This window comes from Aulostomus chinensis, chromosome 15, assembly GCF_037954235.1.
Source record: "Aulostomus chinensis isolate RoL2024-O1b breed Wild chromosome 15, RoL_Achi_v1.0, whole genome shotgun sequence".
Classification (NCBI taxonomy): domain Eukaryota; kingdom Metazoa; phylum Chordata; class Actinopteri; order Syngnathiformes; family Aulostomidae; genus Aulostomus; species Aulostomus chinensis.
In genome coordinates, this window is record NC_141334.1 from 23,821,419 (window position 1) to 23,837,068 (window position 15,650).

The following is a 15,650-nucleotide window of genomic DNA, read 5'->3' on the forward strand; positions in this document are numbered from 1 at the left end:
CGATGGAGCCAGACGACACAAGCCAGTTTACTAATCTGCCAGACTGCCTGAAAAACATTAAATCCTTGATGTCCTCTAACTTCTTAATGCTAAATTCAGATAAAACTGAGGTCATCGTGTTTGGACCTAAACACCACAGGGACACACTCTTGAATCGGATCTCTACTCTAGATGGCATCACCCTGACCCTGAGGACAACTGCAAGGAACCGTGGGGTCATTTTTGACCAGGACCTTTCCTTCAGCTCCCACATAAAGCATGTGACTAGGACCGCCTTCTTCCATCTGCAGTATCACTAAGATTAGGAATATCCTTTCCCAGAGTGATGCTGAAAAACTGGTGCATGCATTTATCACTTCTAGGCTGGACCACTGCAACTCTCTCCTGTCAGGATGTCCTAAATACTCCTTAAAGAGTCTCCAGCTGGTCCAGAACGCTGCAGCGAGGGTTTTGACGGGAGTTAAGAAGAGAGAACACATCTCTCCCACTTTAGCTTCTCTCCACTGGCTTCCTGTAGGATCTAGAATCGACTTCAAAATCCTTCTGCTGACTCATCAGGCTCTCAATGATAAAGCTCCATCCTTTTGAAAGAACTCATTAGTCCCTACTGTCCCACCAGAGCACTCCACTCCCAGAATGCAGGTCTTTTAGTGACTCCCAGTATCTCTAAAAACAGACTGGGAGGTAGAGCCTTTAGTTACCGGGCTCCTCTACTGTGGAACCAGCATCTCTCCATGGGTCAGAGAGGCAGACACTCTAACTACTTTTAAGTCCAGGCTTAAGACTTTCCTTTATGACAGAGCCTTCAGTTAGGACTGGTTCAGGTAGCTCTGAACCATTGATAGCTATGCTGCTACAGGCTTAGACTGCTGGGGGAAACATCAGGTTACATGGAGCCCTTCCCTCCTCTCCTCTCCCCTCCTCTCCCCCTCTCTCCTCCTCTCCCCCTCTCTCCTCCTCTCCTCCCTGCACATTTTTGGAACTGTCATTACCACTACTTGTTGCACTTTGTAGTTTGGCCTTGGTGTCTCGCAGTCTCTCTGTGTTTCCACAGATCCACCAGAGCCCCAACCGCCACCTGCATCGCCCCCCCCCCCCCATATTCCCTACTGTTACACCGGCCTGCGCTCCCCTTCCATGAACCAGTCTACCATCCAGTCCCCCATCAAGCTGGCTTGCTCTCCCTGCCTCCCCTACCAGAAGCTTCCTTCTTCAGCTGTTATTAACATTTCCATGTTTCCCACATTTTGTATTGTAAACTGTTTTATTGTCTGTAACAACATCTACTGCACGTCTGTCCGTCCTGGGTGAGGGATCCCTCCTCTGTTGCTCACCCTGAGGTTTCTCAGATTTTTCCCTGTTAAAAGGGTTTTCTATGGAGTTTTTCCTCAGTCGATGTGAGGGTCTAAGGGCAGAGGATGTTGTTATGATGCCATGTGAAGCCCTTTGAGACAAACTGGTGGTGAAAACGGGCTATAAAAATAAAATTGCCTTGCCTTGCCTTGCCTAACATGAATGTTATGGTGTTAATATTATTAACCAATCAACAGAGATGACGAGGGGCCCTAATGCACAAAAATGCTGGTTGCTACCCACCAAGAAACAAACATAAACAATAAACGAGGATGAGTTGTGATGTCTTTATCTGAAGAAAACCAAACAAGTGCAATTAGCAATGCACTTTCTTCAAGCGTTTTATGAGGAAGGGAAGAATAAATCTATGATTTGAATGACAATCTTTGATGACACTGAAGCAGCCAGTGGTGGCTGTGAGGGGGGATGCTGGTGATCCTCAGTATCGGTATCAGAATAATCTGGAAAAATTCAGGTCATGCATCCCTATAGAATCACAAGGTTTGGAATGATACTTGTCATCTTCAACAGACTATTGCAGTGACACCATGATGTAAGAGAAGTGGTTTTTTTTGCTCTCTCTCAGACGGCATCAGAGGCTGTCACAACCTTGTTTAAAGCAATACTTCACACACACAAAAAATCTGTTTTGCCATGCAAGCCCTCAAATAGGTGATTTGAGTTCAGACACGTTGCTTCTTTGTGACTCCAGAATGCAAAAAAAAAAAAAAAAAAAAAGCCAGACATCCACCCATGAGCTGGTACATGAACACCATGGACAGGTTTCCTATTCCCCTCCCACAACTTCCTATTCCCCTCTTCGGGAGGATTTTAATGTTCAGTTGTAATGAATCTGTTTGAGGGAGGAGTGGATCTATTGTAGTTTGTGATGGTAATGACTGACAGGTGAGTCTAATATTTTCTCATTGATATAAATTCAGATACAGGCAGCGTGGGTTCTCTCTGGGCTGACCACCTGTCCAGGGTGAACCCCCCCCCCCCGCCCCCCGACCCTTAACGAGATAAGGGGTAGAAAATGCATGGACGAATGGATAAAAATGCAGGTGACAATTAGCATGATAATTTCATCCACGTGTTTAGAAAAGGACAACCCTGGATGAGCGCTGCTTTTTAATTTTGTTGTTACAGAGGTGTCATACTGAGGATTAGAGATAATAAATGAGGGATAAATAAATAAATAACAGCGATTTTGATCCAGCTTTTGTAATTCAGCTGCAGGCTTGGCATTCATCTGATAGAACTTGTCCTGGGTTGAAATGTTCAGAAACGTCCAACTCTTGTGAGGTAGACAAGAAATTCAACCAAGTAATCGGGCACGAAGCTGACATCCTAAACCGTCTGCTCATCGATGAAGCGAGCTGCACGTTGAAGTGGAGGAAAACTTTTAAGGCTGAAAGATGAATCAGAAATTTCATGAAACAGTGATTTTGTTGCTAACTGGAATGACTCACATTCATAAACGCCTCAGCGCAAAGTGACTGCCATGAAAGTTTTTTGCCTAAAAAAGATCCCTGACGATTAATGAGACAGATGAGGTGCAGGAAGAAGCTCACTGTGAACGACGACAGAGACAGGATACTCCATCAAGTTGGAGCCTGACACCACCATACAGGTGAAGGTCTTCTGGTCTTTCAGCGAGGCTTGGTTGATGAGCAGGTTATACTTGTCGTCAATACCGACCCGCTGGGCGTAACCGTCTGTAGCCTGAACCACGGCTTTGTCTTTGTGTGCATGTTTGATCAACAGATCACCAGGAATGCCATCGTCTTTCTCCTGCGGTAGAAGATGAGGGAGAGAAAGACAGAGAAAAGGACAAAAAGTCAGTATCAACCCGTAACCTAGAACACATCGTTAAACACCTCTTCAACATGGTGGAAAACAGATTTTATGTGTAGGAGTCAGTCAGTGTCAAGTTACTTCGACCCTTTGCAGTCTTAGAAGAATCATCATGACTGATGCTCACTGATGACACCGATACTGTCCAATCCCACTGGGAGGATCGGGTCCAGATCTTACCTGCATTTCACGCTCACCTGCTACTGTTTGACTTTGACTGCTAAATTTACTTCTTATTCGATTCATTTGTTCTCATCTTCTCTTTGCTTCCTCAAATCAAATGACCATCTCTCCCTCAGCACGTGATCCAACTCGATGCTCGCCCAGCTGAAGACTCTACAAGACATACCTGTGCACGCCCACTGCAGGGATTTGCATCTGCTTTCTCTGTTTTTGATGTTTCGATCTGAATGTCCACAGATTTCATAACAACTGCACTTCAACAGCCATGCCACTTTAAGCACAGCGAGGCAAACAGGTACTGGAGAACACTTGATTTGAGTGCTCAGCTACCACGCCATTAGCTGCTAATTAACCTTCCATCTTCTCTCAGGGATCTCACAGTAAAAGTCCTCAGGTGCCTGCACTGCTTCAGGTGTCAATCATGACATCACAACCCCATTTAGATCCTAAAATACCTAATTACAACCAAGATGATCAGACAAAAAGAACACTAGAACATTAAAAGGTAAGAGGAAAAACCAAGAATAACAGAAATATATTGCTATTGCTTTACTGATGGAGGTCTCCTCCCCTGCAAGCCTGGATTTAGGATTTAGCAGCTAAATTACTATCAGCCACCAGGAGGGTGGGATCAATACCTTTGACGTTCTCATGGTTCATCATTCGATACGTGCATTGTTCAAAGATGTGCTAAGACATTTGATTGTTCTTCACTTAGGCATTGATGTTGTGTTTTCATCCAGAAACAGGAAAACCTCCCAGCGCCTCCTGAGGAGGCGTAGTGCTCTGCATACTCTGAGTATCCACAGCCCATCCAGAGGGAGGCAGCCCCTCTCCTCGCGCCCTCTGGTTTGATTTAGTTTTTCTTTCACTGTTCTAAATGTTCGGTTGCCTTGATGGAACCCCTCCTTCAAGACAAAACAACCACATTCTAGCAGGGCAGAACCCGATGCTTCTAATCAGCTTATTAAGATTAGCTCTTTCCTTTCTTTGTCATACAAGGATAAACAAATCTTTGGGTTGTTGGTAACAACAAGCAATAAATAGACATCACCTCTGACGTGGTTTTTCTGGACATTATAGAGACTAAAGGAATGTCACCGAGCCATACAGAAAACAGCATCAGCATCTCTACGCTCAAACACTGGCTGGCTGAATTAGTGTCCTGTTTATTATCCACTCTAGTCCAGACTAGAGGACATTTGATGTACGATGTCAACCTAATTTGAATATTGGCGACTACAGTTTTTTTTTTGTTTGTTTTTGCAGAGGTCAATCATTCTGGCCAAAACTATGACAATGACCCACAGAGCAGTTAATGTGCATTATCATTCCTCCCTTCTACTTGGCCCATTGTATTTTTTGATAGGTCTTCCTACTTCCCGAGTGAATATCAGGGACAGACGTGATCGTGAGACAGCATCTTCTTACATATTTCCACTTGATGAACATCAGATCGTCTGGCGGTGAAGCTCCACTGTCGCATGGTACAACAATCGTTTCTCCGTACAGGGCCACCACCTTCTCTGCCCCCCTTGCTGCTGTGGGAGGACACAAAAGGACAGTTCAACAAAATGGTAACATCTAATCTTAGGGATTGTTCAGCGATACATGAGGGCTGGTGTAGAGTGTGCTGGGCTTCTCCCAAAATCATCACTCAAGATCTGAGACCACTTTGGTCACTGGTCAGCGCAAGAAAGAGAAGAGAATTGAAGAAAACAGATGACACACATTCCAGTTGTCCCAGCCTGAAGCAGACTGGTTATACCTTCCCAAGTACATATGTCTAACAATCCCAGATGAAAACGTGAATAAAGTTAGACGACATTTGGTTTTCTCTCTAAATGTCAATCATCCATCCATCTTCTGCCACTTATCCTGTTAAGGGTTGTGGTGGTGGTGGTGGTGGGGGGGGGGGGGGGGGCTGGACCTTAACCCAGCTGCCTTTGGGCGAGAGGCGGGTTCACCGTGGATGGGTCTCCTGTGGGAGGAAGCCACGCAGGCACAGAGACAACATGCAGACTCCACACAGAAAGACCCCGTGCTTGAGCCGGGGCCCGAACCTGGAACTTTCTTGCTGTGAGGCGACAGTGCTGACCACTGCACCACCGTGCCGCCCTCTCCAAATGTCATGACCCCAAATTTCAAGCATGCTTCTGATGAATGGCAGTGGAGTGAGGTAGTGGGTCAAGGTTCACTGCTTTTTCTTCTCTGAAACATTGTATCCTCTGTCCACCAGAGTGGTGGTGGAGGTGGAGAAGTGAAGTCATTGGTACGGTGCCACAGGCCAGTCATGTGTAATGTGGGAGGAGGCAGAAAAAAGGGGGAAGAGAGACTAGATGGATGGATGTAGGTCTATGAGCATTTAGCTTAACAGGCAGAACAAGAAGTTCAGATTCTGGTCATTCCAGTACGATGAGGCCAGGGATTGCTCAAGTGCGGCTGCTGACTGAAGAGCAGCCTCACACGCTTCCTTGTCATACTTCCTTCATCACTCCTCATCTGACTTTTAGTCATCTGTGTCTACTCAGAGCCGACCCTGTGGCTGAGGACAGTGAAAGGAGCCATCGTTTGGGGTCTATAATTATTCGATCACTTTAATATTAAACGAGAGAGAGTGCTCTATCTGTCAGCTGCAAAGTGACCCAACAGGCTATTTGTCATTGTCACAGCACATCCATTAAAACTGCTGCCGGTGACGGACTCCTGGTCTTCATTCAAGTGTCGATGTTACTGAAAATAGTATTCTGTAATACTTAAAACAATTCAGATATTAGATGCCAAAAGATGGGAAATAGGGCCATGTTCAATTATTTCATAAACAGAACTCAAAGCACAACCAAAATTGTCCAAATCCAGGTACTCTGGCTTCCTCCCACAGTCCAAAGACATCAAGAGGGACCAGGTTAATCCAGACTCTAAACTGACCGTAGGCGTGGCTGGGAGAGCCAATGGTTGTCTGTCTCTATGTGTTGGCCCTGCCATGGACTGGTGACCTGTCCAGGGTGAAGGCTGCAGGGATAGGCTCCACCCCCGCCACCCTTAACGGTTAAGCGGTGTAGAAAATGGATGGATGGGCATTGTCGTCGGTTTTTCAATAACAGTGAAAGTAAGGATATAAAAATGCACCTCACCTAGAATATTGCACTTTATCTGATTTCAATATCCGTCATAATAATCACGGTTCGATGAACTTTCAAAATCACACCCCCAATATAAATGTACAAGATTTAGAAGAGGAGCGTACTTCCAAGGTCACCTGTTCTCACCAGCTGTATGGTGGACTGAGCACGTCAGACTTTCCGTCTTCCCTTCCTACTCAGACCTCAGAGGCCAGGAAATGACTTCCTCATTGATCTGATGTGCACCGATCAACCAAAGCATTAAAACTCCTGACAGACTTTGTATTGAGTGTAAGCCACCAGCCCTGTAATAGATAGATTGATTTTACAGTTAAAATCATCAACACATCTGATCCTCACGAGGGGAGGTTCACTGCAGGGCTGTTGAACTGCACTCAGTACCAAACCCTTCAGTGCTTGACTGTTGGGGCAGATCGGTGTGTGTTCCTGTGCATCCACAGATTGTTCCAATAATTCATAAACTCATCACACACTCTCCAGTTCTAACAAACCTCACACACATGGCGTGTGTGTGAATATATGCCCCCTGATCTTACGCATAATTGTGATCCTACAGTCCACTATTGTTTCCCTCCATGGGATATGTAATATCAGTCAGTCTGTTTATTCAGAAGCAGAGAACAGCCGCCATTGTTTGAAAGTAGGAAAACTACATCAGCTGCGTGAACTTCCCCAAAACACAGAGTCTCATTGACTTCGGAGAAAATCACGTGCAGCGCTCAAATTAAAGTAACCACACACGATACTATATGTGTAACACAAGTTACGATTTAATGAAGCCAATGATGAGAAAAGCTGCATGCTTTGTTTTTGTTTTTGTTTTGTTTTTTCCGGCAACATGATATTCAATCCACGTGAGAATAAAGTTTCAGATAAATGTATTATTTCCGAGCACATAACAGCTATGGAGAGGTAAACAAAGAGGAGCCGTGAATATTCAAGCGTCTGTGTGCCTGAGAACATCAGAACGCAAAGAACAGAAAAAGAAGATTTCTGTCTTTAAGGTTGTATAACACAGCTTGTTTTGCTTCCCTGCCTGCTTTCTTGTCGCTAGATTTTGCTTTCATTCGAAGGTGAGAGTAGAGATGAGAAGTGCCATTAAAGTTGTCAAACTTTATGGAAACCAACAAGACCACCAGTTAACCTCTTCTTAATGAAGGGGGTGGGTGGGCTGTGTAACGGTGGCGGTGACAGTGCTCGACTTGCAGGATCAGAGTAAGAGGAACTACAGCTGAAGTAGCGCCAGACGGTGAGGTCGGCTGGTTTCTGACTCACCTGATAACAGCGGGACCTTACACTTTCATGTCCAGCGTCAACTACTGCAAAGCTGCATTACATATGAATGTAATGTCATGTAATCTCTATGTATTTAATGTAAACAAATAAGTAGAGTTTGCAAAGTGAATGTAGGACGAGTCAGTGTTTTCACGTTTGTTGACCGGTTGGATCACTGTTGCTGCCATGTGACTGCATGTGTGTAAACACAAGGGGCGGTGTCAGTGACGTAATAAATCCCTGGAGATAATAACCACGTTTTATAATGCAGTAGGATGCGATTTTATGATTGATTATGATTATGAGTCTCATCGACACAGAGACGCTGATGGAAGTCGACAGGTCTGTGTTATTTTCACTGACAGATTAAAGGGAGATATTCATCGGAAGGTGGTTCCATTCATGATCTTCATCCATGGAGACTGAAATGATCAATCATTGTGATACGCGTTTTAGTTCCATGGTGAAAAATGGGGTGAATGGTTCACATGTGATGCTTTTGTTTCCACAACAATGGTTTGCTGCATACATGCCTGGGCCCTCCATGACGGCTAAGACTTGGATACATGGTGATAGCTGAGACATGCAGATGAATGACTTCTAAATGCTTTAGCAGTGCATTTACACCTGATTACAAATCATAAATGTTTGGCTACTCCAGGTAAATCCTCCTGTATGTGCAGGTGTGTGTGTGTGTGTGTGTGTGTGTGTGTGTGTGTGTGTGTGTGGTAATGTAACGAAGAGAACTTCGTTACTGAGGTCCACAAGACTGCCAACTCAAATGGACTGATTTTAACATTTATATTAAAATGGGTGAACATGAGCCATGTTAATCACAAAGGGGCACCACGCACTTTGATAAGAGCAAGCACTTTATTAGCAGGGATTTGCACACAAGAATTTGCACATTAGTTTAGCATTTTTGTACTTGAGGATACCAGTGACAGGACTGAATGGGCTGGAGGTTCCTGGAGAGGAGAGGCCAGTGGTTGTTGGTTCCTCTACCTGTAAGAGAGTGCCCAATATAATTAATTGAAGTGAGTGGGTACCATGGGGAATCGCTGAACTTTAAATTATGTAGTTCAGTAATGTAGTGCTAATCCGTGATTGTGTCTGCGGGTGTGTGTGAAGACTTACCTGTCTGTCTCTTCCAGGGTGCGCCGCTCAAAAGAGTCCTCTGGGTGAAAGACCTGGCTTAAGAGTGTTCTGGGAGGGACCATTTGTTATTCAGGAGGAGGGGTGTGTGGAGCCAGGAAAGGGGTTTTGGTGATGTAAATTTTCACAGATGTTTGTGTGGGTTTAGAGGAATTATTAGGAATGTATCTGGGTATTTTATTGCACATAGATTTTTGTAAGGGGTGTTGTAGGAAAGTTTATTTGATCAGAGCTGGTATGGTGGGTTCCTGTCTGTTGGTCTGTCCCGGGTGACCAATCAGTGGCACAGCATAAAAAGGCGCCACTTACCATCAGCCTGTGCTGCTGGTCAGGAACCCTGGGTCTGACCAGCCATGAAGGGTGATAAATAAAAAGAAATATATTGATAAGAAGCATGGTCTCATCTTCCAGCTGATTCTGACCCACCGCCGCTACGGTCACTCTAACAGGTAACAACACATTAGTCCCCCTGATAAAGTGCAACTGTGTGTGGTCGACGTCACGGGGGGGTCAGATATTGGGTTTTAACCCTGTGGTATGACTATTGAGGCCAAACAGACACACAAAGTTTCCATAAACTCTCTGATCCTACATTTAACAACTAAATACTTTATTTAGAATTCAACAACTAATTATGGCTGCCACACTTGAACCGTCATCCCTCCACCATTAATGAGTGATCACACATTGACAGTCAGAAGCAGCGGCGGTGTGGTAATACACAGCAATGGCAGCTCTGGTGTAGTGACTTCACCTTCCACTCATTATTTCTCTTGGAGCACAATTCCTGTGTATATAGAGAAGCTTCAACAGAGTGATCTGCTGCCTCTTGGTTGTATTAGCACTTTGGGAGCGTTTCTTTTCAGTTCGACTGTAAAGCTACTCAGGATTTCTATCACTCTAGTTTCTTTTTCTTGCTGCACTTGGTAAACGCCTTTCACAAACAAAAACCTGCAACTCACTCTGTCCTGGAGGCACGGTTGTGTTTGCTCTGCCTCATCATTATCCACTAGCTGAACAATGTGTTCCAGGGGAGATGAAGAAAACATTCCTTTCTAGGGTCTCACAACACAGTTTTCACAACTGCAAAAACTGTTAAATTGACAGTGTAAAATTAGCACTTTTGGTATGCTTTAAAAAATGCTTTACTCTTTTCCACTGTGTCAAGATGCATCTGTATAACTGCAAAGTTTTTCTCTGACATCTCTTTAGGGCCCATTTTGTTAGGAAGCTGTACAGGAACTGTGAATATTACATGACAGCAAAAAGCTGTTTGTTAATAATTAATAATGCAAAGGGGTTTGTTTTTGCCCTGCAGTTTACTATATGTTGGCATCCATGTGAATTTTACACACCATCTAAGCTCAGCAGCTCCGCTAGGCTGTGCAAATACTGATTTATTAAGGTAGTACTTTTTATGGCTGAGCTTGATCTGATCCGTACATGTTGAGGAGTCATCAAACGACTGTGTGGTATGTAATCCTCAGGTGAGTCAACCCTCACCAACTCAGATCCAGCGTGAATCTTTGTTGTTTTACTCTCAGGTCTTGTTTGCAGATAAGATTCAATTTGAGAAGCGTTACCTCTCTCACAGGGAAATAGTGATGCCCCAGGAAACAGTTTTTACAGGGCGCAGAAGCCAGCTTCTACAGGGCATAGACGGAAGGACTACACGTTAACGAGAAAATTCTTCATGCGATTACTCACTCCAGTAAGACTCGTCCAGCGACTATTTCCATCAGGATGTGATCGAATGAGAGACTCCCACGGTCCATATCAATTACAAAGAAATACAAAAATTGCACTTGTCCATGTTGGAAGCTTAAGTAGGATTCTGAACGCATCATTAAGAGTTACTTGGAGTTTTTTTCATTTAGCAGCACTGTAGTTACACCACAGGTGCGCTGTGTATAGAGGAGTACAGTGGGCCCTGAGCAGACTAACTTTAGCATCATCTGTACACATATGAAACCAGCATATTGGCCTGAGCATTGAGTTTGCAGCACTGGCGCTGTACATCATCATCATCATCATCCCACATATCATCAGAAATGACGTGACCCAGGTATCGAACAGCTGTCACCAATTCAAGGATGCGATCAGACAGAATAAAAGACTTTAGATTCTGCTCCTTCTTGGTTTTAGCTATCATAGAGACACTCTTTTCAGGGTTGAATTTGAATGGATGTCAAATTGTGCTCCATCGTTTGAGCAGACTTTCAGAAGTTGTTGTTGGCCAGAACTGTACGGAAACATAATAACTACATCATCTGCATAAATTAGATGGTTGATGGTCTTTATGTTTGGCAAACATATTACCATGATTGATTGTATCAAAAGTGTTTGATGCATCAAGACGGCACATAAATACAGTGGAATTCTGTCATTTGTATTTACCAACGACTTCTTTTAGAGCATACAGAGCATACAACGCTGATCTGATCCTAGCTTGCCAGCCAAACTGGTTATCTGTGGTAGTCACATATTTGCTAAGCCATCGAAGATTATTATTTCTAAAACCTTAGACAATATGCGAGCCAGAGCAATTGGCCTGTCGTTGTCTTTACTGGAGATCCTCCCAGTCGGTACTGTTGGTGCCCATAGTCAAAGCCAGTGGGATTCCCTCACTGCCATGCTTCAGATGCTCTGCTGATGTCTGATCAAGGCCTGCTCATAGACAGTTTGTCAATGGCATAGCTCACCTCAGTGGGCCTAAGGGCCACACCACCGTTTTTGAGAACAGTTCCAAATCCACATTTCTCACTGACACAATTAAAGATATCACTATCGTGTCTTTCCCAGATATCTGCCATATTTTCTGCCCCAGTGATACCATCGATGCTGGATGGCAGTGGCATTTCACTGTTATTGATAACCTTCATTTCTTTCCAGAAGTCTTTGGCATTATTCTGTTGAAGCTTCTTAGCTACAGTAGGGCGCTGGCCCTCATAGCCTGCTCGTTCCTTTTAATGTAGCGAACGTTATACTTCACTCACGCATTTGTCCATTTCTTGTGCTCACACTCTGGCCCTTGCCTAGGTCTCCCTGACATCAACCAAATTTGGAAAGCTTCCTTGACCTCAGCTTGTAGGTCAGATACATATTCATACCATCCATGGCATGACGCTGTTTACCCCTTCTACTGCATACTTTTACCACTGCTGATTAAACAGTTCACAATATTCTCATACATTACATATAGTTTCTCACTATTATACACATATACATATATACACACACACACACACACACACACACACACACTATACTACTACTTATGGTTCTTATAATTGTTATCACATAGGATAGACTCAGTTGGAATATCAATATTACGAAGGCCATCAGCATTCATGCCGGCCATCACCTATATACGTGTATATGCACTTTCTTTGATAAATGTACTAATAGCAGCAAGCCTGTTATTATGTTCATCCTCATTATTGCTACATTCATATGGGGTGAACACATTCACTATAACAAGGGCTTTGTCATTGTGCTCAACTTTGATTGCAATACCCCATATTGCATATTGTAAATCCATGAATGTATGTGATGGGAGACATGAATGCTGATATCTCTGACAAGAAATCTTTGTTTGGCCAACAACTACTACAGTTCTGTGGAGTCAACAAGTTGGTGCTCTCTAGGAAAGTATGACTGCCTGCTGATAGCTACACATACACAAGTGAGGCATGGCTCACAACATCCTGGCTGGATCACTGTGTGAGCACAGCCGATGCTCATAATAGCTTGGAGAAAATAGAGATATTGTATGGGATAGCCACATCAGGCAATATACCTGTCTTGTTGTCATCATCCCCATTTAGTAGTATACCTGTCTCATTACTACGCAAACCCCAGTGTTCTGATCTTTTGTTGATTCCCCAGCTCCATGGAAGTCCTCACTACCAGAGTTCAGATTATCCATATCTTGCTTTACCAGAAAAGTCTCTTCTACGCACAAAATGTCAGCGTTCTCCAGGAGCTTGTCTATAACAAAACGTTGGGCTGTAAGATATAACTCTAATACAAGTCATAGGAACAGACATAATATCTATTCAGCACCTCGTTCTCAGGCATAGATATTTTCCTTGTGTCTTCCGGTACATTCCTTGTATCTGCAGCAGCCCTGGGTTTGCAGTCCTTATAGAATCATCACACTAAAAACCCTTCAGGCCACAGCTGAGGCTCGTTCATTTCTTCCACCTCTTTGCAAACGGCAGTTATTTTAAACAAGCTACATTGGTTATGATCAAGGGCTATCTTTCACATGAGAAGTTGCGTTTTAGCTTTTCTTCCAGACAACTAGCCAGTGTATTTGGCTCCAAATCTGGTGAGAGATGTGAAGCATACACACCCACCCTCTTTGTCATAATGGCTTTAATGCAACCCCCAGCGTAGATCCCAGTAACCCTGCTTGCCCTCTTCTCTCTGGGAGGATTCAGGTGAGGTGTAATCAGCACCAAGGCCTTTCTCGTGGGTTGTTTTGGGTGGCCATCCTTCACCATCTTGCTGTAGCTCATTTTGCTGTCTCCTGTCGATATGCCTGGAAACAGGGTTGCTTTGTCCACGTCCTGGTTGTGTGTGTCCCCTTTGCCACTGATCCATGACTCCTGGCGCACGGTTTAACCTGCCTGTGTCCAGGGCTGTGCTCTCTGAGCCTCGGTTGGCAGCGACCTCTTCTCTGGATCTGTCCGGGTTCTCCTCGCTGACCCGGCATGTAAGCATCGTCTCACCGTTCAGACCAGGGCTCTCAACCGTGTGTAGGTGTTGATTTAGGTCCATTGTTACCAAGTGGAGAACCTCGTTGATTGTTGTGTGTGTATCTACAGCCTTCTTCAGAGGTGCTCAGTTCTTCCCAGTGGACAGGAGACATCCAAGTTATTGAATGTCACTGGTGGGAATTTGTCGATATAACATATCACAAAAAGAGGGACATCATCACCCTTCTCTTGGACAAGTTGCACGTAGTCGCTTACATTCTTCATGTCCTTGTTGTCTCCTTTGTGTTTCACATCACGCAGCTTACCTTTGCTGGGGCACAGCTTGAACAGTACCCGGTCTGAGCCTTCGATCCATTTGGAGTCAAAGTGGTCCACAACCAGTCTGACTACCTCGTCTTGTCTCAAAATGTGCATCTTGTTGGCATCAAAGTTAAGCAGTTTGTCCACCACAATAGTTTGTCCATTATTAGTCATGTAAACATCAGGTTTCGTTCGTTTTCTCGGCCTGGCATTCACTCGCCCGGCATCCATCTTGATCCCATCAGCTGAGCGTACAGTTATACAACGTTCAATCAGTAGTGTGATTGCAAGAAAAATGGATCTCTCTGATGGCTAACATTAGCATATATGAGTCACTCATCACCCACCGCGTCCCACTGGCAGGAGTGCAGGCTTCCCAATGGGAAAATGATCTTCAGAAATCTGACCATGAGCCCATGTAACTACTTTGATTGTCTAGTTCAGCTTTGTGTGGGAAAATGTTTCTACATCACAATATCATCAGTTGAAGAGCTGTATTTCTTTATTATGTCCTCTGTGCTCTCTTACTCTCTCAATATAGTGCTCAATGAAGCCAAATAGACATGTGACAATGCTTCGAAAAGCAATTTCTTTTTAATTTACAGAGTTATTGATGGCCAGTATAAGCTTAGTCTGCCAGACCTGTCTGCTGATCATTCCGTTCATTATTGATGTCTTCTGTCTCTACCTGCAACCCCTCCATTATTAATCAGGATGTTGATTTCTATAAAATGATTAGCACAATTCCTGCTTCTATCACTATGACAGAGCTGCAGCGCTCCACTCGTGTCTCACCAGGCTAGTGATTAGGCTACTTACCCAAGTGTTGGGAGTCTGCATGAAAAGATAATAGTTTTTTTTTTCGAGTGAGCCTGTCATAGTGACCTTGAGTTCTGGCCATCAAAATCTTTTCAGCTCATCCTTGATCCCAGTGGATATTTGAGCCAAATTTGAAATTCTCTGGCAGTGTTCCCTACACCACACACATGAGATGAACAACCTGAGAACAGCCCAGCTGTGGCCCATGACTGTCACCGACGTGAAGGGTGTGAAAACTGCCAATATGCACAAGTACATAATGAGAGAAGATAGAGCCCTTCATCATCCTCATCCTCACATACACTGGCCTCATGGTTTTGTTTTTCCAGTTGATCACGTGAAGCCTCACTGACAGCGGTTGAGATGAATGAGATGGTGTTATCAAGCAGACCGCAGAGTTGATTAGGAAGCGGCTGTTTAAATCACAAATTAGGGCTGTATGATTGGATGACCATGATTGAGTCCATGTTCTTCTACTTCAAAATAATTAACAAATTAAATGCAATTGGAGCTAAGAAATACTGTCAGACAGTTGCACAGAGAACGCTAAACATCTGCAAGGGCAAATCGCTACATTTGGGCCCTTCAGTTTGCTGTTTGCGTCTGGTTTATTATCAAATGATTACGTGATAAAATTGTATTTAACTATGGAGCTGCATGCAGTGCACTGACTCACAGCCCTGCTCTGGCTCTTGGAGAAAAACACAACAGTATCCGAGAGTAGAAAATCCTGCAAGTGAGCAAATGCATGGAAGAAATAAAAGAGGACTCGTGTCAGCCTGAGCCATAGTGCCACCGTGGTTGAACAAAAGACCAGCACATGTCTCAGAAGCAGAAGACT

General features: G+C 44.1%; 1 protein-coding gene across 3 annotated transcripts in view; it reads right to left on the reverse strand.

Annotated features, from left to right (window-relative positions):
- The window catches only part of alcama (activated leukocyte cell adhesion molecule a), an 86,792-nt gene that overhangs the window by 26,712 nt on the left and 44,430 nt on the right, over positions 1-15,650 (reverse strand). For 2 of the 3 annotated variants that reach the window (XM_086179210.1, XM_086179208.1), the window contains exons 2-3: positions 4,825-4,934; positions 2,928-3,147 (exon numbers count right to left, since the gene is read on the reverse strand). In XM_086179210.1, coding sequence (XP_086035336.1) covers positions 2,928-3,147; positions 4,825-4,934 — 330 coding nt within the window. The remainder of the gene's footprint in view (positions 1-2,927; positions 3,148-4,824; positions 4,935-15,650) is intronic. The other variant, XM_086179209.1, reaches the window with a different exon arrangement.